Source organism: Micrasema longulum, unplaced genomic scaffold, assembly GCF_059751315.1.
Source record: "Micrasema longulum isolate JH-2025_06_02 unplaced genomic scaffold, ASM5975131v1 h1tg001257l, whole genome shotgun sequence".
Taxonomy (NCBI): domain Eukaryota; kingdom Metazoa; phylum Arthropoda; class Insecta; order Trichoptera; family Brachycentridae; genus Micrasema; species Micrasema longulum.
In genome coordinates, this window is record NW_028278444.1 from 32,125 (window position 1) to 59,050 (window position 26,926).

The 26,926-nt window shown below is 32.9% G+C and overlaps 1 protein-coding gene across 2 annotated transcripts; it reads right to left on the minus strand.

Annotated features, from left to right (window-relative positions):
* Positions 1-1,499: 1,499 nt before the first annotated feature.
* LOC148276229 (tsukushi-like) lies at positions 1,500-25,474 on the minus strand. 2 transcript variants are annotated; one of them, XM_088234549.1, is made up of 10 exons: positions 25,446-25,474; positions 15,498-15,605; positions 14,011-14,151; positions 12,878-13,095; positions 12,145-12,342; positions 10,261-10,457; positions 8,102-8,309; positions 6,380-6,561; positions 3,778-3,911; positions 1,500-2,358 (listed from the first exon to the last, which is right to left on the minus strand). In XM_088234549.1, the coding sequence occupies exons 2-10, from the start codon at positions 15,583-15,585 to the stop codon at positions 2,222-2,224; spliced, it is 1,503 nt and encodes a 500-aa protein (XP_088090675.1). In that variant the 5' UTR covers positions 15,586-15,605; positions 25,446-25,474; the 3' UTR covers positions 1,500-2,221. The 2 variants fall into 2 exon arrangements, with proteins under 2 accessions (XP_088090675.1, XP_088090674.1); XM_088234548.1 differs by lacking the exon at positions 25,446-25,474 and adding an exon at positions 23,111-23,407.
* Between the last annotated feature and the right edge of the window lie 1,452 nt (positions 25,475-26,926).

Below are 26,926 nucleotides of genomic sequence, written 5' to 3' on the forward strand. Positions count from 1 at the left end.
AAGTTGTCTTCTTTCAAACGATCACTGAATCAAATTAAATTATAAACACCTGTCTCCCACTTCTACTCCCACCAAGTCTACTATATACCATTGTGTTTTTCTACTTTAATAAATAAATAAAGCTCTATGGCGTGCTAAAATGACAAATTTCATCTAATTATATTTAAAAGTGGTTTTAAAGTAAGTTAGTTGAACATGATTTTTTATTCAAATTAAATATTTGCGTTCTTATGATTTACCCAAATATTTAATTATGAGGGGCATTTTCAACGAGTTGTAAATAACTCACTATTAGAAAATGGGAATTGAGTTGGGGTCGAGGGGGATTTGAACCACAGACCTTTGAGCTGTGAGTCCGAGACACTAGCCACGGGACCACGACCCGATTCAATTGTACAAACCCGAGTCCATGGCGTTCTTGAAGACGATGCAATTACGTCAAAGAAACAGCAAAATGATCGCAATGCTACCTACCACAGGACCACAGCCATGTTGTGGTCTTATGGTAGTGTTGTGGACTCACGAACCAAAGGTCTCAGGTTCAAATCGCACTCTAGCACAACTCGATTTCCATTTTTCTAGCACAAGTTATTTACGACTTTTAGTAAACGGTCTGAAAATTTAAATATTTGATTAAATAAAAAGATCTGTAGTATTACTCTTTTTTTTCTTTTAAAAAATTCTCTGAAATCACTGATATAAAACATAATTCATTGGTAAGATCAAAATCAAATACGGTATTTATTTATTAATATTATGTCCATTTATACAATTTATTACAATATAAGAAGAGATAAAAACATTTTTATTTTTTTTAAAAAGCATTGACTATTTATATAGTGCTCTTTTAAATCGCTGTAAACTTAAACCAAAAAAGTCCAGATCTTGTCTCGAGTTAACAACACGACAAAGACGGGTCATTGGAGAATTAAGGCCAGAGTGTGTTCTATGCTGATCGATGAACAGTACTTCGTTGTTTCTCTACCTACAAGTCCGAATATGGAATTTTACCACTCCCAGTAATGATGGCACATCGATTATACCATTTAGTATGTCGAATATATATATGAAGTCAATATTAGTTCTACGTTTTTGTAGACTAGAAATATTTAACATTGACTCTATATTGGCATAAGAATAGTTACCTCTCTCTAGTCCAAGCATCCACGCTTCTTTTCGAAGCGAGCGATGTTGGACTGAATCAATGTGATTTATGCGATTCACATAGAATGGAGACTAGACCACGGAGGCATATTCTAGAAGAGGGCGAACATTTGAGCAATAAAGAGTTTTGATTGCTCGGACATTAGTAAAAAAAAAAACAAAAAAACTACATTTGCCTCTCAAAGAACATAATTATACGCTTCGAATGGCATATATAACTCCCGAAAACAACGTTTTCAGTAAATAAATTTAATTCATATATATATTTTAATTTTTTATTCATTACTGAAGCAGTTAACATAAGCCATTTAAATTTTGTTGAATAAAAGACATACTTAAATTTTTGTAAAAATTTTATTTCATGTATTAAAATAATTATAATATTTACAATTTTAATATTCTCTTAAATAAAAAAAATCAGACATTGTAAAAGTGTTCTTTTAACAATATTTCGAGTTTGTCCAAACGTCTGTAGACAAAAGCCTAGATCTCATCCTCTATATGACCTGCTGTTGGCTGGTTTAAGTGGCCGCTACACGTTTTAGAGAAAGAAATGTTTACACAGTAAGTCTAGGCATTCGCGCGGCTTATGACCTGTCGTTGGCTGTAAAAGGGCCACTTAAACCAGCCAATGACAGGTAGAAGCCCTGTAAATGCCCGACTTACACGTCACCTTGTCAAAAATGATATTTATATCTGTTTCAATAAATTTAGATCTGTCTGACCATTAACATTTGGACATGCTCAAATATATTTTATGTTCGGTTGTGTCAATTTTCAACAGTGACATGCAGTCGACGCATGTTTAGGAAGAATAAAGTCTTTACATCAATAAATTACGATGAAGAAAGTTAAAAAAATTGGCAATAGAAATATTATTATTAGATGCAATGTGTACTTGCTACACATAACTGGGAAGGGAGAGTCAAAAACAAAACAAAAAATGTCACTTGTAAAATTTGCAAAATGGTCTATTGAACATACAAGAACTGGGGCAGCGATCTGTGATTGAAACTATGTTTACGATTTGACCTTATGATTGATAAGTTTGAATGTTTTACATAAATTCTTCGGTCCCCGCTCGCTTGTAAAATGCTCTAGAGAATGCGGCTGGACCCCCGTCGGTGCACCCCAGGTATCCTCTCTTGTGGAGAAGGAGTAGTCCTAATACTGTAGGAATTGTAACCATAACGCCTAGAAAAAATAACATACCGTTAACAATTCTGAAGAAATTTCAACAATATAAATTGACTTATTAAAAAAAAAAATTGCTGCTGCAAACTGAGCTGAGAATGAAAACATTTTTGAGAAAACATGGAAGTCTAGGCTTATGACCTGTCATCGGCTGATAAAATTCTCCATTCTGCCTATGTTTAAACATCCATGGTTCTTTCACTCTGCCATCTGTTGACTTTTGCCAAGTAAAAGAGCTGAGATTCATCTGGCTGATTTATTTTATTACCTTTTCGTTTTAACGTTTTCCCTCTAATGTGATAAATTTCAATCTCAAACTCCCTAGGGTGTGAAATCCAACCTTGTCTACAAACATTTAAACACCCTCAGAATATTGTTGATTCGACTAGCTGGTAAAGAAGTATGAAAATTAAAAAGTATTTTCGATTTAGCCAGGTGAATCTCACCCACATCAATAAAGGTTTTAGCTCTTTTCCTTCACGAAAGTCAACAGACGGAAGAGTCAACTAGCGAGCAAACAGACTACCCTTAGTGGAGCTTTGAGAGCGAATGAGAGCAACTAGCATTTTGCAGCAGTCGTGCAGGCTAGCCTGTGTTTAAGACAATCGTATATTCAGTACTCTTTTACTTCATCACTGTGACAATACTCTATCTCTCTCTTTTTGTACTCAATAAGTATTTATTATTTAATAAATTATTTCAATCGATACGTAAATATATAATAATAAAAATCATGGTTTATTAACAAAAATAACAATTTCATTATCTACTACATACACACTTAGGTAAGAGATTTCTCCGGATCATGTCTAGTCTGCCTAACTAGGTACAACCTGTTTTAAGGCAGACATTTTTATGCAAAATAAACAATAACATTACTATCTACTAGTTAATGTATTATTCAGTTATACAATACTAATTTATACCATTTATTATTTAAGAAAGTTTTTGAGTAAATTTTCTGATTTTTCTCTACATAAACCCAGTAACCAATTTTTTATGAATTTATTTAATTGTATCCGGTCATGGTTTTGCAATGTTTGGGTAACATATTGAATATTTTGGTCCCAGAAACCTGAAATTTCTTTGCCCGAATTCAGAGTTTGTGGCAGACCCCATGACCCATCCTCTAGTTTGACTTCTGGTAGTGTGGGAGTATTCCTTTTGGAATTTGGTAGAAAAATTTGCTTTCACAAACATCATTATTCTAAAAATATATAATTGTCTTATATCTAAGATCTCAAATCTCTCAAATAACAAAGGAATACTGAAAATCCTAACACAGTATTTACTATATTTACAGAGATATAAAAGTTATTAGATGCAATGTGTACTGGCCACACATCATCGGAAAGAGAGAGTTAACAATGATAATACGAATAATAATTTTTAGCACTGGCATAAATATTTATAACTCACCGATCAATGTCCCTATAAGAATAGCAGCATCTCTTTCTGGCCGATCGCCGTACTGGTCCACACACCGCATGTGTCTGTGGATGTCTTCCAAGTGAATCAGGGACTTCCCTCTCATCTCTATTGGTTCGTGACAGCTGAAAATATTATAATGAGAATCACAAAATATCAGCGGAGGGAGACAGCGACTCTTTGATCTTTAGAATTAAAATTAATATTTGTGAATCCCTTTGTAAAGCGCCCTTGAGGTATTGTATTACGAAAATGGCTCTAGAGATAATTATTTTTTTTTGTTACATTTTAGACCGGACACCTGCATAAAATTAATAATCAATAAAAAAGGTCAACTCTTTCAATCTTTTCGACACCACTCTCAAATGGGCAATTATCATGGAATTTTTTTATTAGCTAATAAATTTATCTGAAAAATCACAAGCCGGTCGGTACTATTCTTATTAAAATCTGTTAAGAAATAAGGGAGATATAAAGGATTAAATTCTAGTCATTGAATGGTGCCAAAAACAAACGATTCGTGACGTCATCAAGTTGACGTCTTCGGATGTTTTATGACATCATTGTTTTTTTTTTCATCAATGTCTATAGATTTTTTAGAGCATTGTAGATAGCTTCCTTTTTCTATGTGTCGTTTGTTGTACATTTATGCGTCCTGTCACTTATCAAACATTACGAGTTGTGATTTATAATTTTCATGATAAATTGATAATTCAATTTATCATTATCATAATGAATTAATATTTAGAAGAGATTGAAAACCATAAAATAACAAAAGAAATTCGAGATATAAGATGTAATCCGTTTTCACTTTCATCTGTCAGTGCCTGGAACTGGAGTGTGGAGTGGGTAAGGGGGGGCTTGAGATAATATGCATAGATTACTCTCCTTATATTTCTATCTGTGCCCTGTGGCATTACCAACATTAAAATGAATGCATTACTCGTGAACTTCTGTGACAAAATTTATTACCAACTTACGAAACGATCGTTTTCGAAAGACCTTATTTTCGAAACGAAAATAATGAATGAAAATATTCATTATACGGGTTTATATAAACACTGGGAGAATCTTTACAAATCTTTTATTTGTAGAGTAGGTTAAATCCTAAATTCCTCCCGAGTGATGATGCCGTATTACGGAGAAAACAAGAAACCAGAAATTAGCAAATAAAAGCTAATACCGGAAGAAATAAAAAAAAAAATGGACCTTTTGAATACGTGTCACCATTATTTGCGTAGTACCGCAATGTCAAATGGGCCTGCATTTGTCGCATTTTAGAGAAATAATATTATAGATATAAATAATAATATATTATTTAGAGTACTTTCTTACGTTCTCAATCTTAAAATCATACTTTATAGTAAGTACATACGTAACATATTTCACCATCATTTTCTTTCCGCACCTAATGGTGCATAGGGCACTGCATTGGTACACCAATCGCAGCGTATCTCGATCATTTTTGTTACATGAAGGTAAGATGATCAGTCTTACGCTTCGGGTACCAGTCCAGGGACTATGAAATATTCTAGTGTGAAAACACCCTTTTAAATAAATATTTCATGTCATCCATGTCGGGAATCGAACCTGAGACCTCTTGCATGACGGGCTTACGCGCTGACTATTACACCACGAGGCCGACAAACATATTTACAAACTTTATTGATTTGTGTCGTATTCAGAAACCAACCTCGAGTTGAGCAAAGCACATTCTACCGTCCTCATATTATCTGCATATGAGATTTAAATTTTTTATTTTTTTATTTGAAATTTCATAAAAAGTACAAGTTTTTGTAAAATTCTAAACATAACTACTTTTACACATCTAGTAAATGTTATTACTGTAACTCTCCAAAAAAAGAGACTAACTCTTGTGCTTGGAGAGTGACTTACACTGTTTTAGTTGTTTATTTATAAGAGTTTATATAATTTTATTACGAGTACATGAAAAGAAAAAGAAAAACATAGGATATACAAAGAATAAACATAAAACGATAATACATTCATGCTAATTAAAATTTAATGTTGTTTTAACACGAGTTCAAAATTTTTTTTAGATTAACTTTAAATTTATTTATTGATATATTATTTTTAATAGTTTTTAGTTCATTAGGAAGATTATTATAATTTTTTACACCTTTGAAGACAAAGCTATTTTGACCATGACTTGTATGGAATTTAGGAATTTTGATATTATGTTGGTATCTGAGTGACTTATTCATTTCAAATTCTTTTATTTTTTCTTTTTTATATATTTGTATAATGTAATTTATTTTATTAGGAGTGTCTGCTGTATGAATCTTAAATATTTCAAATAGACGTTCCGTATTGAATGTTAAGGGTTTCTTTAAAATTACTTTAGATTAGAATGTACTTTTGCGTGTTGAGTTTGTTAGTGTGGACAGCCTGGCGATGATAAACTCTGTGTGGCGTGGCCAGGTTGTCCATAGGGTCAACACATCTCGAAAAAAGGTTCTAACCGCACACCTCGTCCACTCCTCAGCACACCTTGTGTTTGACATCCCCGAAGACCGCGACGCTCAGCAATTGAACGAGATGATGGAAGAAAAACACCTCAGTGAAAACTTACATTATGTCGGAGGTTAGGTTGGAGGTAGTCCTGCGCACGATCTCCGCCAGCGTATCCACCATCCACTGCGTACTGCAGTCACACAGATACGGGTTCTCTTGAATGTCCAGGGTCTTCAGCAGATCCCAGCGCCCGACCAGGGAGCTGTCGATCACCGACAAGTTGTTGTGGTCGATGTACAGCTGCAATACAAACATATGATAAAGGCGTTTGTATACATTTTATTTTTTTGTAGATGTACATTTATGTACATGAGTATGAGTTTTAATTCCTTAAAGATTTGGATGTTTATTTACATTTGTGAATTTATAAAGAATATCTATGATGATCTCTTTAATACTAATTGTTTAGCCTGCTCTAGTTATTGTGATTTCAATTTTTAATTCAACAATGTTTGAGTATGTCCAAATGCTTGCAGACTGGCTGGATTTCCTCCCTAGGGAGTTATTCATATTTAAATTTATTTCAACAGAGATGGGAATATGGAAGTCTAGGCATTTGCAGGGCTTATGACCTGTCATTGGCTGGTTTAAGTGGCCACTTTACACACTGTGTAACATTCACCATTCTGCCCATGTTTGAGCATCCACATTTCCTCAACTTTTCCATCGGTTGACTTTTGTGAAGTAAAAGAGCAAACATGGGCAGAATGGTGAATGTTACACAGTGTGTAAAGTGGCCACTTAAACCAGCCAATAACAGAGAAAAGAGAGGGAAAACACTTTTGAGAAGAGAATATGGGAGTCTAGGCATTTACAGGGGTTATGACCTGTCATTGGCTGGTTTGAGTGTTGCAACAAATTTAAATATGAACAACTCTCTAGGGAGAAAATCCAGCCAGTCTGCAAGCATTTGGACATACTCAAAACATTGTTGAATTAACTACCTGGTAAAAGAAGAAGTATAAAAATGGGAAGATTGTTTTCAGGTGTTGCTTAGTAGGTGAATTGGTTCAGCCGGATGAATCTCACTTGTTTCAGCTCTTTTACTTCACAAAAGTTAACAGATGGAAAAGTTGAGGAAATGTGGATGTTCAAACATAGGCAGAATGGTGAATGTTACACAGTGTGTAAAATGGCCACTTAAACCAGCCAATGACAGGTCATAAGCCCTGTAAATGCCTAGACTTCTATATTACCTTCTCTAAAGTGTTCTTCATCTCTGTTGTAATATGTTAAAAATTCGGAATGCCATTTCTCTCTGCAATGAAGAGAAAGAGCATCTCTATAAGTGGGAGCAAATTATTACTCAGAAGTTTCGCTCATACTAAAAATCAGTTAAAACAAGTTACTAATACAGTTCCCAGCACTACATATGACAAAAACGAATAGAAATGTGCCTAATGCCGGCTGCGACACAGTACAAATTACTAGTACATAAACATAATTATTCTTTCCTACAAAACTAGAAATGTGCCTACTGCTGACTGTGACACGGTACAAATTACTAGTACATAAACACATACATTTCTCTATAAAACACACAGTTTTCCCTGAAGATGGCTCCTGCAATGGTAGCCGAAACGTTGGATCAAATCCAACATACACGGTATCACCCAAGAAAGATACATAATATTGATAACAGTGACCGTGAAAACCTTCGCACCTATTTAAACAAGTTACTCTTTTAAAAAATTTGAATTTCTCTCTACGGCTTTCGTTGCCTCCATCGTGATTTTTTTACATAAATTTAATAACATCAATTGAATGTTTAAACGGGAACCTCTGTAATCGGCGGCCAGTCTATCCCCTCTCCCTCGGAATCCTTCCTCTGGAAGGCCTCGGGGTCGATGAAGGAGAGCGCCGGGTTGTAGTTGATGTGCAGCGTTGCGAGCTTCTCCAGGCCCGCCATGGCGCGGCCCTTGACGGACGCCAGCTTGGGCATGTGGCTGAGGTGGAGCACCTCCAGACTGGCCATTCGAGGGAACGGTCTGGAACATAATGAGATTCATTTAGCTTTCATCAAGACTTTGTTCGATGTCGAATCGAACGTACTCACGTAGGTGGGCAACGCTCATGAGAGAATTTAGAATATTTGAACAATGTACTCCCATCTTTTTATTTGAAATTGAAGCAACAACGAAACCCGGACGCAATAAAGAATAGTGATATGAATAAAAACAAAGTAAAATTGGTTTCAAAAATCTTATTCTTATATTCTAAGTTTAGTGTGTAAAAAAAAAAAAATTATAAAAAAATGGGGAAACCAAACAATTTAAAACAGTGTTTTAAAAAGTGTTGGTTTATTATTTTTTATATATTTCGTTATCAAAAAAGACTTGATTTACTTGTATTTAAATTTTTTTAAACTTTTATTTTATTGATATTTTTAAGATTTTTTAAAAAATATTTTATGTAAACATTATTATATTGTGTTACAAAAATGTTTAAAGAGAGAAATCCCTGCAAAAAAACTGCTTTTGCAGTTTGGCGGGAATTAAAAAAATTGTTTAGAATTTAAAAAAAAAAAAAAAAAAAAAAAAAACAAAAAAAAAACAAATTCCCAATCAGCATAAGTGCTGGTATGAGGGGATAATATATATAATAACACAATAGTTTAGCTAAAAAGTCGATAAAATAACATCACATATCACTTTTAATTTTAAATAGTTGATAAAACGTAATTTAACCTTTTTTTAGATTGTTTCATTTTGACATTTAAGATTTATTTACATTTTATTAGTTTTTTCATGCAAACATGAAACTCTGTTTCCGAAAATTTATATAAAAACGCAAAAACAGGCCTATTATAGTGTGTTTAAGACAATTATTCACCAAAAATAAGACATTTATACTTTTTCTCAAACAACATCAAATGAATTATTTTTTTATTCGATCAATTTACATTGATTAATTTGTCCCATCTCTAATGTTTTTGCAAAATGATGTAACCTTGTAAGAATGTCGTTAATAATTAGGTTTATTTTAGTTTTTTTTTAGTTTTAAAGCTGAATTTATATAATTATGTTGAATTTATATTATATGTCAAGCATTGTATTAAATATATATGTTTAAGAACCAAAATTTATTTACAAGTATTTCAAATAGATCAAGTCAAAGAAGGAATTGTGTGTTAGAAATACCACATTGTAAAACGAGGCTCGCACAGAGACATGCATATTTTATAGGCCCAAAAATTTTTAATTCTTATTTTACTGATAATATTTCATTGATTCCAAACTTTCAAAATTTTCCTTCTTTTAAAAACATGCACTCTCCTGGATTCAAACTAAAGATATGAACTCTTTTTTTCTATGATTTATTTTGTTGCCCTTTAATAATAAGGAATATTTTTGTGTTTTTTTTTTTTAATTTTTATTTCCTTTTTTAATTACTATAAAAAATTTAAAAAAACATTATCTTTTACAGAATATTTTATTTTATCTTTCTTGTGTTATACAAAAATATTATAACTGTCCATTATTTACTATAGGAGCAAAAATTCATTTACATTTTCTTGTGTACCCACGAACAGGCCATGCCTTTGTGGAATTTTTTTGTTTACTATTTTTCTATTAATATGTATTTCATTGATATGTAATTATGCTTTATTTTTTTAATACTCTGTTTTATTATTATGTTTATTGTAAAAAACAAAAAAAAAATTAATGAAAATAAAATTAACCTGCCAGATATGAATGATTTTTCGTGTGTCAATATAAATCACTCCTTAGACGTCACTACAAAGTTATGTCGTCACTTTTGCTGACAATTGTCAGTCTAATCAAGCTATATTTTAAGTACTATCGTAAAATCACTCAAAAGATGGTATGTACATACATGGAAAGTATAGAGATGTAATGAAGATGTGAAGATATTTGGTCAACTCGATAGATTCTTCAAAAGCAGGGTTGGTTAGAAAGAACGAAAATTCATTCTTACTTGCTATTAGTATTTTTCTCAATGTATTTAATTGGATTCTTCGAAAGGGAAAGATATTTGAGAGTGACGGCATCCTCCAGAGCTGACGGAACAACAGTAAAAGCGTTCCCCGACAGGTCCAGCCATTCCAGCTTCCTCGGAGAGTGGAGAGAAGTTTCCGGAAGGTCCTTTAGTTGACAGTTACTGAGGTCCAGTATCTGAAATGAGACATTATTATTAGAAGAAAACTTAGAAGAGACTGAGAAATTTGCGAAAAACTTTGGAAAAAGAATTGTGAGATTTCCAATATATTATCCAATATATTCCAACTCAATGGAGAATGCTAAGTTTGCAGCGTCAAGTAGTATCATTGAAATCTGTTTTTGCAAGATTTAGAGACGGTTTTGAATTACGCTATTATTTAGGTAGGTAGGTTTTTATGTATAGTTTATTTTGGCATCAATGACTAATTTTTCCTTTTTGGTGGAGATTTTTTAATTTTTTTTTATTTAACTTTTTGTACATAATGTTATTTGTATATTGGCGGGCTTATTGCCAAATGGCAATTTCTTCCAACCAACCAATAAAATAATAAACAATATTTTGAGTTTGTCCAAATTTTTGCAGACAAGGACTGGATTCAAATCCCTAGGGAGCTATTTATATTAACATATTACAACAGAGATGAAGAACATTTAAGAGAAGGTTAAGGAGAAGAAGAAAAATGCATACCATTTTACGAGATCTCTCACAGATTCACCCAGGAGAATAGTTGGTAAGCTGAAATTACTAACACTCGAATGGTGTTCGTTGGTTAATTTTTACAATTCAAACACAATATCATAATTGATGAGTGAAATGAATTCACCAATCAGCAGACCTCACTGAAGAGAATTTGTGACCTTTTAAAAATCATAGCGCTGATAATACGATACATAAATATGGTTTTAACATAGTTTGATAATCTATCAATTTTTTTTATAAAAGAACCACTGAACTTCCTCATTTAGAGTATCTATTTATTTGTTTATTTTACAGAAACAAACAGTTGATAATGATATAATAACATTAAAAAAATATGGTTTAAAGACAGACCAGCGAAGTTTCTAAATAAAATCATCCATATTAAATTGTGGTACAACAAAAGGGTGTGTTTATGTGTATTTGTATGAGAGTAAGTGTAGTGATGTGTTTGTGTGTATTTGTGTAGGAGTAAGTGTCCAGGTGTGAGTAAGTGTGAGCATCATTAAATAGCAAGTGGGATCGTATCGCAGCCAGAAAAAATGAGTCCTAATTTATTTTTAAATAAGTAAAGGGGCGTGTTAAAAATATCGATAGATGAAAAAAAAGCATTATAGTTAGAGCAAGAACAATAGAGGAAAGAGTGTTGTGCATAGTTAGTGCTACAGACTGGCAGATGGAGTAAATACTTATTTCTGGTCGCGCGAAAGGGGGCATTCAGATTAATTTTGGAGAGTAGGTTAAAAGAGTCTACTTTATTATTTCATAACTCATATAAATAGCATAATTAAGATATAGTGTGTCTATTTTCAAGGGTAAACAATCCATATTGTTTGGCAGATTTGCTGTAAGTGCGAAGCGTTTTATTGTTTTTTATAATCTAGATTATTACCTAGGTATTTAAAATTTTTTCGTTGAACATTTTCAATCCTTTCTATGTTTGTTATGTATTGTGGGCTCCACACAACGGATGCAAACTCCAAGTTATTGTGTACAAAAGTAATGGGTTTGGAAATTCTTGAAATGAAGCCCAGCATTTAGTAAGCTTTTTTAATAATAGAATTTATGTGAGACCAAAAAGAGAAAAGTAGAAATTGAGAAAATATACAGCACTGATTATGTCAAATAAATTCTAATTGTTGCAAATAATTTTATATTACGTACCTTCAATTGACCCAGGCTGGAGATGGCCACTACAGTGACATGGTCTAGCACTGTGAGTGGGTTTCCATCGAGTCGCAGTTCTTCCAACAGCGGCATGTGCTCAAACACGTCTTGGTGCAAGGAGTGAAGGGAGTTGTAGGATAACTTAAGCACGCGCATGGCCCTCAAGGGCAGGTACTCCTCGGGCATATACAGACCCTAAGAATATGAAAAATCAATGAAAGAGGAATACATTTATTATCACGACGTAAGATTCAATATGTCCATGTATTTATAATTTTCTCAAACTGAACGGTTTGGGTAGGTAGGAAGAAATTGCCTTAAGGCAATATGCCCGCCCTTATATGTATATTTATTGCGTATGTATATAAAGTGTCAAATAAATAAATGTATTTATACAAAACAGGGGTAAGGATAGATAATTCAAAATTATATGAAAGTAAATTAAATAAAGTTATTTTTATCTTCAGGATCATTATCAAAAAAAATTCGGGTCAACTAATGAGTTTATATAATGCTGTTTTAATGAGTTTAAGTATTTTATTTAGACCCTAAAAACTATTTAATTTTTTATATATTAAATTTAGGAAAATGTTTGACCACAAAGTTAATGCTTTAAATATTAAAATAATTCAATTTAAAAAGTGTCTATATTTTTTATTTAAATATTTGTATCAAAAATGTATTGTCTCCAGAGTGATTTTTCAGCAGTTTTTTAAGAGTCAAAACTTACCTCGAAAACATCCGGATTCAAAGCGTCCGCGCTGATGTTATTGTGGCTTAGATCCAATCGGACCATACTCTGCAGCATCTTGAAGCTCCCTTTCTGTATTGCGGCGATAGCTCCGTGTGACAAATCCAGGGCAGTTATCGGAAGCTCGGCAAAAGGAGTTATTTCAGTGAACTTGTTAAGGCTCATGTCCAAGTGGGTTGGCTTTATGCTCACCAAACCTGCAATTTTCATTTCAAATATTCATTCACAAATAATTGTTTTGTTAACATTGATTGTGACACAGGTCCCAACTCCATGGGAAAAAGTTTTGTGTTCAGTTGAGACGAATAACTTAGTACAAGCCTCAAGCCAACACCGATATATCCAATCATCGGAATCGCTCCACCACACATTCGAAGAAGGATTTCACATTGAAATTTCATACTCGCATAGGGACTGTCTGTGACAGTGCGCGAAAAATGTTGGGATTTGTTCTTCGAACAGCTAAGGTGTTCTTGAATACTCGTGTTCTAAGGCTTCTTTATAACTCGTTGATGCGAAGCAGACTTGAGTGTGGATCTCTGATGGTACTCTCTTATACTGGAGATGGTTCAGAAGAAATTTCTGAGGTATCTTTACTTAAGGAAATGCGGATGCTATCCGTGGTTGTACCCATCTGACTCCATGCTGGAAATGCTTGGCTACAATAGTTTAGAGAAAAGAAGAAATGCACGCTTGCTTATGTATTTTTTCCGATTAATCCGTGGTATTACGATCAACATAGGTGTAATGGAGAGTATTTATCTTTATGTTCCTAATGACTACCTTAGACATAGACAGCTTAAGCTGTTTTATCTTCCTGCTGCCGATGGTAATGCCAGTAGGAAGAGCAATGTCTATACTCAACCGTATCTCTTCGGATATCGACATCTTTCATATTAGTGAAAAAAAGTTCAGAGAGGATAGCATTCTTTCTCTATAATTGCTGGATATTTTTCTTTTACCATCTTTGTATATTTGAATTTTTGCATTAATTTTTTCGTGTTATGTATGCATTGAAATATTTTGTAATGTACATAAATGTCTATAAAATAAATAAATTGAAATTGAAATCTAGAATTATTTCGCTATGCTGCTTATTTTCTCATTCATACCTGTCCAATCTGCAATCGTGAAGAATTTGTCAATGCCTTTATCCTGACAGTTGACGATGGATTTGTTACAATCACAAGTCTTGCATATAACGTCAGTCGGAACTACGGGAGGAGCCGTTGTGTTTCCACTGGGCGCAGCCACTGAAATATTTCATTCATCAATAATTAGATTTTTCTGCTGTTATTTACAAGGTCTAGTTACGAAACTTTACATTTATTTTATTTATTCATATTTTTTCCATTATAAACTATGATTAATAATAAAAATAATGTGGCCTCACTGGGGTTACCCGTGCCGAGGACACTTAACAGTATACTTTTTTTTAAATATTTTTACATTTGCAAATAAACAAAGAAGACTAACTTAATAAACAGAAATAATTAACAAAATGTTCAGACAGTTTCAAACACTACGTATTTATGTTTATAATTAATTATTATAATATTTATATTACAAAACGCACAATGAAAGAACAAAAACATAACAAAAACTATACATTTGTGGAGCAGGCTAAGGCCATTAAGGCTGTAGTCTGATAAAAAAAAAAATCATACAATTTTGCCATTTTAAAATGTTGTTTTTACAAAATCGTGCCATTTAAAAAAATAAACATCGGAAAAAAACAGTGATTTTCTAAGTTCTTCTATTTTTCAAAATTTTATTAATAACTTTTTGACAGGCAAATTACGCCTCTTGTAATTTAGACTAAACTTTGGTTCATTGTTCTACTCGTATAATCTTCATAATTCCCTTTCCGCACCTAATGGTGCATAGGGCACTGCATTGGTACACCAATCGCAGCGTATCTTGATCATTTTTGTTACATAAGGGTAAAATGATCATTCTTACGCTTCAGGTACCAGTCCGGGGACTATGTAATATTCTAGTGTGAAACCACCCTTTTAAATGAATATTTCACATGAACCATGTCATGAATCGAACCCGAAACCTCTTTGCGTGGCAGGCAAACGCGTTGACCATTACACCACGAGGCCGACTGGTATAAAGACTTAAGACTCATATAAAGACTGAGAATTGAACAGGAAGGTTTTTAAAAAAAATAAAAGCATTTTAATTTTTCTAAAAATCTGTGTTATATTATGCTTTAAATAATAGTTTTTAAAAAAAAAATGTTATCTCATCGAACCAGAAGCCTTCCGTGTGTTAGTCAAGTATCTTAGCCATTACACCACGGAGGTTGCTATGTGATCAGCCTTACGCTCTAGGTGCCAGTCCAGGAACATGCATTTCGTCATCAATATTTCATGTCAACCCTCCCAGGAATTGAACCCGGGTCCTCCGAATATGGTAGGCAAACGCACCAACCACTACACTATGAGGCTGAATTATCCACTCGATTTCCTTATTCAAAATTTTTAGCTGAAAGTAACCATCGAGTTGAAAGGACTCATCTAGGATTCAGGTTCTATTTCATACACAGAACTGTATTTTTAATCCGTCCAGACACGATATAAAAAAAACTTACCTGTTTTTGCTGGTGATTTTTCAGCAGTTTGTCCAAAGGCAAGTCCCAAGAAAATGCAGAAAATTATTACCAATTTATTTTTATCCATTTTTTAAGCTCTGTAAAATACTGAAAAATAAAAGAATTGTTAAAATCTATGTCCCAATAATTTATTCACAACCTTTTTTACGCTAAAAATAATCTTCCTCTTTTTTTTTATTTTCCACGTCTGCTTCTAGGTGGAGCATGCGGACATCACCGACGCCTCGAGGAGACTCTATTGCCAGCCAGCACTCGCCTCCTCCCACGTCAATTCCGCGTCCCTTAGTTCCGTCGAATAAAGCTGAAAGATCGTCATTGACTGCCTTCCAGGATGGTGGAAGCCAAGAGGCAGTTGAGTTTAGGTTCTCCTGAGGCATGCGCGGCACTTGTCCAAACCAAGTTCACCACCGTATCCTCAAAACGCTCATTATCGGAGGCTGCTGCATCCATTCTCGGTTCGATGTTCATCATGAAATCGAACCACTGAATGTCTAATAGTCTCCTCAAGCACTTACTCTCAGAAGTTTAGTTTTGGTAAGGCGTTAAAATTCACACCCATATATTGGCATTATACGAGAGTTAATTAATCGGTGTTTCATTTTGACTGAGTTTAGACTTAGGTTCCAAACAGCACGCATCATGTTTTGGCTTTGTCATGCGTAGCTCTATGTCGTTCACCATGGCAAAGACACTCAAAATCCTTTACTGTACATTGGAGCGAAGCAACTTGGAATATGCATCACAAATATGGAATCCTATGCACAATGTGCAGATATCACGCATTGAAAATATTCAAAAGAAATTCGTTTAGTACATGTGTTTCCGGTTGAAACTCGAGTTTAAATCCGATCAATATATTCAAATATGTAAAAAACATCACTTATTGAAATAGCTGATATAATTTATCTACTAAAAATTGCCTCTGGTTCAATTGTCTGACTGTCCTGAACTACTATGCAAACTCTCTATTAATGTTCCTTCCAAAGTTCTAAGGAATAACCATCTTCTTCATATACCTCTTGTTTCAACTAATTATAGGCAAAATTTCATATTCACGGCAAACTTTTAATAGTTTTAATGTACTAACAAAATCATTCAACATAGATTTATTTGCGAACAATCATAATGACGTGCGGCGTTTGCTTTCCAAATAATTTGTAGTGTTTTTTCTTTTCTTTTTGATTTACATTAGATTACTGTTTATTTTATGTTCGAGAATATTTTTTAACTTACTGTGATGCTACTTGTGAAAACCTGTAATTGGCTTATTTGTAATTTGCTTTGTTTTATATGTAAGATAAACATAGCTGTTGGTTATCCAAATAAAGAAAAAATATACATAAAAAATTGCTCCAGCAATTCCTACGCGGGTTGTAAACTCTCGAAAATCACTCATTAACAAACCGCTAAAAAGTGGTTGATCACACTTTTCTTATTTTACACTTTAATTTCATGATAATGAATTATTAGTTAAGACAGATCGGATACGGTATTTAGGGAGGCTGGAATGGAATATTGAAATGTGGAATTTAATTTACCAAACACCACCCATGCGAGACCTATCCTTCTTTCTGCTTTGCTGGTTTAGTATCCCTGGCGACACTGATTTTGTAACACCATCCTAAAATACAGTGTGGAAACCATGCCCTGACCAAGCATTATTCTTATAAGTTGCAAAGTTCTCATATGGAACAAATTATGCTCGAAATAATATTATGAGACAGAAAGGATTGGATCCTCAGTCAAACCAAAGTATGTGATGTGGTGGAATGGATTGATTGATTGAAGTACAAATGGGCAGGTCATATCGCTGGAATGTCTGATGATAGACGGGCAAGGTAAGTTCCTTAGTAGAGACCAAAGAATACAAGGCTCCAAAGACACCCATTATGAGATGGTCAGATAGGGTTGCCAGCTCCCGTTGTGTGATTTAGAGGATTTGATACGATAAAATAAAGGACCAAGGATGAAAAAAAAGGTCTTTCAAAGGTTTTTCAATTTAAATTCTTTTATGGTTTCAGTAGCAACATTAATAACAATAAATATCAATTTTAATACGCAACAAATAGCAATTGTTAATTAGGTCAACAAAAAGTACTAACTTAGTTATTCAATATTTCGAATTGAATCGAATCGAATCGCCATTCAAGGTGTGCCAGCACATTTCGATACCACTCTAAAAATATAGCAGTGTATTTTTCAGCTCGAGTAGTAGACACTTTTCGAAAAGTTTGCTGGACTGGCATTCCAAAAAAGGCATCTTCAATTCGTTGGTTTATCTTTCGTTTCAAACTACCCATAATTCTGTATACATCGCACATAAGAACATTTGTGCCTTCAAGTTGACGCACAGCTTCTTCCAAAATATCCAACGTGTAATATTTTTTATTTTTAACCGCAGCGCCGACACATTTCAAACATAATATTATTTTAACATATTACAACAGAGATGAAGAACATTTAAGAGAAGGTAATATAGAAGTCTAGGCATCTACAGGACTTATGACCTGTCAATGGCTGGTTTAAGTGGCCACTTTACACACTGTGTAACATTCACCATTCTGCCCATATTTGAACATCTATATTCCTTCCATTCTTTCAACTGTTGATGTTTGTGAAGTTAATGAGCTAAAACCTTTATTTATGCGGGTGAGATTCATATAATTGAATTATTTCACCTGCATACTAGGCAACGCCTGAAAATGTTATTTTTTCAATTTCTATACTTCTTCATGGAGCAGGTGGATTTATCAACAATACCTTGAGTTTGTCCAAATTTTTGTAGACAAGGAATGGATGGTAATATAGAAGAAGGTAATATAGATTATTTGGCGTCTGTATGCTGTCATTTTTCCAAAGTAAAAGACGAAGTACTGTCCTTTATTCTCGATTTCAAAATAAAGGACCAGATCCATTTTTGCGTCTGAAAAAAAGGACGTCCTTTAAAATAAAGGACGTCTGGTAACCCTATGGTCAGATGATATTCGGAGTCAGAGTTTTCAGACAGTGGTTGAGGACGGCACAAAACCAGGAGAAGTGAAGGAGACGGGGGAAGTGTTGTGGACTAACATGGACCGATTATGATGATGATGAACGAATATTTAAAAAAAAAAGCATTTAATGATTGGACATTGCAATATTTTGAGAATTCAGGAAATAAATTTATCAAACTGAATATTAATCATTTATGAGTAAACCCCTGATAAATAGATTATTTGGACTTCCAATGTACTTCCATTACAGCAGTGCTTTCTAAACTAAGAGGCGCGGACTATTGCAATGGGAGACGCATAGTACATATATTAATATTACTATATTTTATTTTTACATTAACGTAAGCTGTACTTTTTTTTCTGCTCTTTTGGGCTATAACTGTTTTTCTATTTCTTCAATATAACAAACAAACAAACAAACCTTCACGCCGTTTCTCCGTAGGGGTAGGCAGAGAGGATAGAACACCATAACACTCTATCTTGGCATACAGACCTCGCTTCCTCTACATTCATACATCTTCCCATGCACACACGCCGATTATTCCTACTTTTGACATGTCCATCTTCAAGTATTTGATGGACTTGATCGTGCCATGTCTTTCTCGGCCTTTCTCGTTTTCTGCATCCATCAACATTCGCATCGTGGATCCTTTTAGCCGTTCTTTCGCTGTCCATTCGCTCTACATGTCCAAATCAACGCAGCACCCCTTTCTTGATTCTGCCAATAATGCATGTCTCAGCCTCACACACTTCACGGATCTCGATATTTGTGCACCTATCATACATCGTTTTACCACACATTCGCCCGAGGGATCGCATTTCGACAGCATTCAACCTACTTTCATCATCATTTTTCCAATTCCATACTTCGCTCCCATACATTAGAGTTGGCACTAGAACTCCGTTGTGAACTGCTAGTTTAGCCTCCTGCGATAAACATTTGCTTGCCAAAGTAGATTTGAGTGCACCGTTCACCCTGTTCCCGGCACTCACCCTCCTTTCGATATCTCTCTCGGCCTTAACCATATTTTCCGCAGTAAATCGGTTTCTTAGAACAGGCATTTGCCCATATAGGAACCGATTGCAACATTAGGCATACTAATATTTCTGGCTTGCCGACCCTTCATATACTGAGTCTACTCCTAGTACAAGCAGAATTTGCCAGAGTGTTTTTTGTGCCATTTTGTAAAAATGCATGTATAAATTAATAAATAAATAGTTTCTTCTTCGGCCTTGTTCTTTCCACTGCTGGATAAAGACCTCTTCCAAATGTTACCACTCCTTTCTGTCCCCAAAACTTTTTCATCTATGCTCGACCAGCTTGAAGGCAATGTCGTCGCCCCTTCTTTTTGTGGCCTTCCAACACCTCTTTCGTTTGCTCGTGGCCTCCACTTTATTATTCTGGGTGTCGACAGTGTCATCATTTTGTCTTGTCATTGTAATTATTCTGTACAATTCCATGATAACTACGACTCCGGTTCGGCGCCTAATTTCTTCATTTCTTATTCTGTCTCTTAGACAGACACCGAGCATCAGATTTTTTTTTTCATTTATTTAACTTTTTGTACATAATATAAAACGTAAGTTGGCGAGTTTATTGCCAAATGGTAATTTCTCAAAAAAATTGACTTAAATTACACTGCAGATGTAAAATGCAGAACAGATTCATTTTTCATATATTGTGTTTGGAAAACGTAAAAAATATAAATAATTATTTATATTTTTAACATTTTTTGTTGTAGTATAATTCACATAATTAATCACTCTGATGGCAAGTCGGCCCTGTGGTGTAATGGTCAGCGTGTTTGCCTACCATGGTCTCGACTTTGATTCCCGAAATGGGTGATATGAAATATTTATTTTAAAGGGTGTTTTTACACTAGGATGTTTCATAGTCTCTGGACTGGTACCTGAAGCGTAAGACTGATTATCTTACCTTTATGTAACAAAAATGATCAAGATACGCTGCAATTGGTGTACCGATACAGTGCCCTATGCATAATTTGGTATGGAAAGGGAATGATGATGGCATTGAGTGTAGATATTGGAACGAATTACGCAGAAATATAAATTTGATGTATCAAATATCTCTGTTTGGATTTGTAATATCATTTTACAATTATTTAACAGTTGCCTTAAGGCAGTTCAAAAGTATTTGCTTAACATACTCGTATTATTTCTTATTTATTTCATAAAATGCGGCTGGTAAGAGAATGTGTCTATTTAATATATATCAAAAGGCATAGTAACTTACAGTTTGGAAACTGCTGCATTTCAGCGCTAAATTATTTATAATATCGGTGAATAATTTATGTTTATCTATGATTAATCCATCTTTAGATATAAACTGAGGTGTGTTCTCCAAGAAACGTTGCAAATGTGTATAAAAATTTTACCGGCGATTATACTAGATAAGAATTATAAAACGAGTTTAAATATTATCTATTAATTTGGATCCATTTTTAGACGTATATTTTATTGTTTTATTTATTTATTTTATTTTATTTTATTTTATTTGGGAAATCAACAGTTCTACATACATATTTTTAGTAAACAAACAGATATAGTGTATAAACTCAGAACTAATAACAGATTTCCACATACAGAGTTAGTAAAGAAAATATATTACATTACATACAATAAATACATACAATTTATACATATAAAAATGTTATTTTCATGTACTCGATAATCAAAGATTTTTTAAATATTTATTTTAAGAACATTAAGTTACTGTAAATTGGGCGGGATAAGGACAAAAATGCTTGAAGAGAAGATAAGGAGGGGAGGGAAGATGTACATATTTATTATTATAATGTCTACTAAGTTACATAATACATTTTTAGTCTAAATTTTAAATCTGACAGAGTGATATTTGTGTAATCTATAGTTTTAAATTTTGTATTGTACATTGAAAAAGTCAATATAAGATTGATTGATTATTATCATATATATAACACTGATTTAAAATATAGTTAATATTTTTTTTTGCAATTTAATTTATATATGTTATCCTAAAAATATTAATAATTAAAATAAAATAAACTATTTTAAGACGTCACTCCCCATTATGTACACAAGAATTGTTTATTTCTTTTACTTTTTATTTTCTTTTATTTAGGAAACATACAGTACAGTTACAAAGTTTAATATTTTACACAATTAGTCTTAACTCTAATGGACCAGTGAAGTTTCCATATTATAAAGCAATTATATGTAAGGTTAATTATGAAAGTATAAAAAAGAGAAGGAAAAAAAACAGAAAGTTGTTTAAAAATTAAAATTTAAGTAAAAAAATATATTTTAAAGTTTGTAGTGAGTATTTACAAATGGAAATAATATTAAAAATGAAGAAAATTTGTAAGAGTAATTAAAAGTTAAGAATTAAAATAAAGAATGAATTTACGTAATGGGAAACGTATTTAATTTAATGTAAAAAATTGTATTTAGTTGTAATATTGTATTTCTATTGTTATCTGAATTAATAAAAAATAAAAAAAAATAATTAAGAAATTAAAGTTATTATTTTTTTTAATATAAAAATAAATAAATATGTATACTGCGTGCATTTGATAGTTCAGTTTCATATCGTGAGATAGTTGTATTGTTTATTCTCAAATGTAAAAATATTTAACTCCTAGTGACTTTTTCCTGTTTCCAAACTTGAAAAAATGGCTCGCAGGAAAAAGATTCAGCTCAAACGAAGAAGTAGTACCTACTTAGGTAGCTTCATTTTCAATCCGCCCTCGTATATGTACCGCATGTAATGTAGATGTTTGTGTATGTTTTATATGTATATATATATGTATATATTATATGTATATATTTTATGTATTGGTTGATTTTGGAGAACTAGTGATGTCATTTTTTTTATATGGGAGTTGCATTATTTTTTACCTTGCTTATAATATACGAGTGCATAGCACAACATTCGGCAACAATCCCAAATAATCGACTCTATGAAGAAATTTTCTGTACAAATGCAACGTGCAGTTAAAAATGTTTTCATCAACACTGAGTCCATTATAATTTCTACAGGTATGTCTAATTAATGAATTCGTGGTATAGTTGTTTTTACAAGTTGGTATATGAAAAGGGGAATTTAATCTGGTATAGCGAAGAGGACAACTGAAACCAATATATTTTAAACCATATTATTTAGAATTTTGAAAAGAAAAATCAAATCACATGTAAGACGCCTTTTTTGGAGTGATTCTTTATTAAAATTAATCAAAGATGCGCCGTAATCATTTTCAATGTTACCAAAACAATAAACATATATTAAACTACCCATTTCTAAATTACTGCAGTAAACACTTCTTAAATTCATATATATTATTTTCGCTCTTTGTAATTTTAGACACCATCGTACATTTTCATTCCATTGTTGCATTAAACAGTTTTGGGATTCTGTTTGATTTTGATTTGTCACCCTGTTCTCGACACTCCCTCCTTTTAACATATTTTTCTGTATTTTCATCCCTATTAAATATACTTTCCAGATACACAAATTCTTTTCACAATTAGTCATACTTTAATCCCTTTTAATAAGAGGTAAACATATAAAATCATAAATTAATGAATAATTATCACATTTACCTGCAAAAATGTTAATACACCAATCAATATTTGAACAAGTCACTATTTGATACTTAATTTACCCTTCTCACATCTCGCTGTAACTTTAGTAAAGCAATTTGTACATTACAAACATAATTTGTAACGCATTAATTTACATCAAAAACACTTCAAAATGTACCAGATGTTTTTAAATACGATGCAAATATCACAGACGTGTATTTTACAGGTGGAAAAACACTTATGAATGTTTTATAGAAGAAATTTGTGTTAGATTATAGTTGATAACCGTGTTAAAGTGTTGGTGATTTGACTGATTATGTGTACCTAGAAGTGTGTGTGAAAAATTCAGCCAATGTAAAACAATGTTATGCACAAACACACATTAAGACTTTGTATACGTTTTTGAAGGGTCTAGAAAAAGAATAAGCAATATCCAATTGCGAAAAGTCACAGAGATTCGAGATCTTGGAGTTATATTTGACAAAAAACTTGGATTCAAAAGACACATCACGCACATTACTTCTAAAAGTATAAAAACTTTGGGTTTCATTCTTAGAACCATAAAGGATTTTGAATCAGTAAAAATAATGAAACTCTTGTATATATCCTTGGTTAGAAGCCAATTAGAGTACAACTCTACTATATGGTCCTCTTTTTACAAAATTCACATAAACAATGTTGAAAGAGTCCAAGGAAAAATTTTAAGATTCATTAATTTCAAACCGCATATTCCTAGAGAACAAATTAACTACCTGTCTTTGTTAATTTTTTTAATAATACCTACCCTTGAGGATCGCAGGATAATAACTGACCTAGTATTTTTTATATAAAATCATTAATTCTAAATTTGATTGTTGCAAACTCCTGGATTTAATAAATATTAATGTACCAACATGTAGAACTAGACAAAATAGTATATATTATTGTCACCCTTCTCAAATCAACTATCTTTGTCACTCACCAATACCGCGTATACACAGACTAGGAAATGAATGTACCTCTCATACGGACATTCCCTAGACTGGTACTGAAGCGTAAGACTGATCAACCTTACCTTCATGTCACAAAAATGATCAAGATACGCTGCGATTGGTGTACCAATGCAGTGCCCTATGCACCATTAGGCGCGGAAAGGGAATGATGATGATGATTTCACTAACCCAAATATTTCAATTTTGGTGGCCATTTTTAACGAATTGTAAATCAGAAACTCACAATTAGAAAATGGAAATCAAGTTGGATTAGGTGGGGATTGAACCTCAGATCTCTGATCCGTGAGTCCGTAACACTAACCACGGGACTATAACCCATTTAATACTATTAATCGTGTGGTCCATTTGTTGATTAAAATTGCCGTTTGTGTCATTTTTATTTTGATATTCTTTAATAATTCTTTCTTTTTCTCTACAATACCGCAGAGTGTGTGCGGACCAACTACTGCTTTACAAAATTATGACAGGAATGGTTGGAAGGAAGTTCTTCCTGGGGTTGGATGAGAAGGGGGTAGTGTTTAGTTTCAAAGAATGACTTCTGAGATGGCGGTTTTCATTCATATAGAACATTGATTTCAACTTGGGTACATTATATTGCTCAGTTAAGATTTTGAACGTTTCAATCGAGTCACTACGCTGCCTCCGCTCTTCCAGCGAACTTAACCCGAGCTCCCTTAAGCGGTCCTAGTATGATTTATTTCTTAGAGAAACTACCATTTTAGTTGCTCTTCTCTGGACTTTCTCCAATAACTCTGTCTTTTTTAAAATAGGGACTCAAGATTTGGTAGGCATACTCCAGGAGTGGACGAACATATGTTTTATAAATATTGAGGAACAAATGCGCTTACTTAATTTATTAAAACCAAAGTTTAATATGCACTAAGTTCTTTATTTATTTTACATTATTATTTTTGCACCACAACAGGCCAGGAGGCCCAATTACAGCGGTGAATTACATCACAGAACACCCAGGCTTGAGAAAAATCACATTTTTATTTTTTGTGTTCTCTGCAGGAATCGAACCCGGAACCTTCCGTGTGTGAGTCAAGCATCTTGACCACTACACCACGGAGGCCGCCATGTTGTTTTGAGTAGTTGTATAAGTGTACTGTTAATAACATTGATGCAGGGATACACAAGGAACATATAAACCGCAAAATGGACAAAAATGTAGTTATACTCTTGTTTCCCCATCAAATATATTATATCTATAACACCCTTAGAGTATGATATATATACTCTAAGATAACACCACTCCTCTTTCATAATAGTAGCTTGCTCGATTAAGGAATAATCTACCCACTAATGTCAGAGACACGCCTTCTTTATTTACATTTAAATCAAAATTGAAATGCCTCTACCTGAATATTTGAGTTTTCCTTTCTCCTCCTTTCCTTCCGTTCACCCTCCTCTCTCCATAGTATAGTGCAGATTTTCGGTTAATTTATGTTTCTATAAAAAAGTGCATATATATAAATATTAATATACTTAGAATATGTCCATATTAGTCATAAGTGAATTTGTTGTGAATTTTTAATTTACGCTTTTATTAAAAACATAAAATAACGATAGAAGAAAAATTATAGACTTGTTAAATTTATAAATATGGGATAGCTAGAACTGTTATCTCTCATCAACTTCAGGGTGCCTGGAAGAATTACTAGACAGGTACCACCGTTTTATAGCAACAATTCACGGACAGTATACACTTGTAATGTTGTATTAAATAGACTCCAGGAACTCATAAATAGTTATTCCCACGTATCGGATATATTTAGTGTACGGTATTGTTGTTATGAATCAAACATATTGAACTTTTTTATAGATGGTGAATGGTAATTAAACCTTTAGTATAATTGTTATATAAAACAGTACTTTATGATTTCCTTGTTATATTAATCATTTAAATTATTTTATTATTCAATTTGATTTTTACATTTATTTTCAATTGTTTTAAACTTCTACTGAATGTCTTTTTAAAGATTTAATTTTTGTTTCTAAATCTTGGGTTTTAGTAATGTATGTTTTTTAAAAAAATAATTCAATCAAATATGTTTATATTGTAAGTTTTGCAAAAGCAGATTTTGTCATATATGTTAATAAAATAAATAAAAAACACACCTACTGTTTATTTTCTCAAACTGAACCGTTTGGGTAGGTAGGAAGAAATTGACTTAGGGCAATATGCCCGCCCATATTATTAATCAATTTATATTTCATAAATGGTACATGTTTTTTTTATCTCTTGTGCTTGGAGAGTGACTTACACTGTTATAGTTATTTATTTATTAGAATTTATATAATTTTGAATATACAAGTACATAAGAAAAAAAAAACTTACAGGATGTAAAAGGAAAAACAGAAAATAATAATACATTCATACTAATTAAAATTGAATGCAGTTTTTCATCATCATCATCGTTCCCTTTCCGCGCCTAATGGTGCATGGGGCACTGCATTGGTACACCAATCGCAGCGTATCTTGATCATTTTTGTTACATGAAGGTAAGACGATCAGTCTTACGCTTCATGTACCAGTCCAGGGACTACGAAATATTCTAGTGTGAAAACACCCTTTTAAATAAATATTTCATATCAACCATGTCGGGAATCGAACCCGAGACCTCTTGCATGGCAGGCTAACGTGCTGACCATTACACCATGAGGACGAGTTTTTACACTTGTTCAAAAAATTACTTTAAATTTACTTTGAATTTATTTATTGACATATTAGTTTTAATAGTTTTTAGTTCGTTGAGGAGATTACTGTAATTTTTGACACCTTTAAAGACACAGCTATTTTGACCATAACTTATATATATTTAACATATTACAACAGAGA

Excerpts from the sequence above, each read along its gene's own strand:
- LOC148276229 (XM_088234549.1), bottom strand. The coding sequence starts at position 15,585 with ATGGATAAAAATAAATTGGTAATAATTTTCTGCATTTTCTTGGGACTT. Across the intron at positions 12,343-12,877 it reads TGAATCCGGATGTTTTCGAG|GGTCTGTATATGCCCGAGGA; the intron begins GTAAGTTTTGAC and ends TCATATTCTTAG. Across the intron at positions 10,458-12,144 it reads CCAGCCTGGGTCAATTGAAG|ATACTGGACCTCAGTAACTG; the intron begins GTACGTAATATA and ends GTCTCATTTCAG.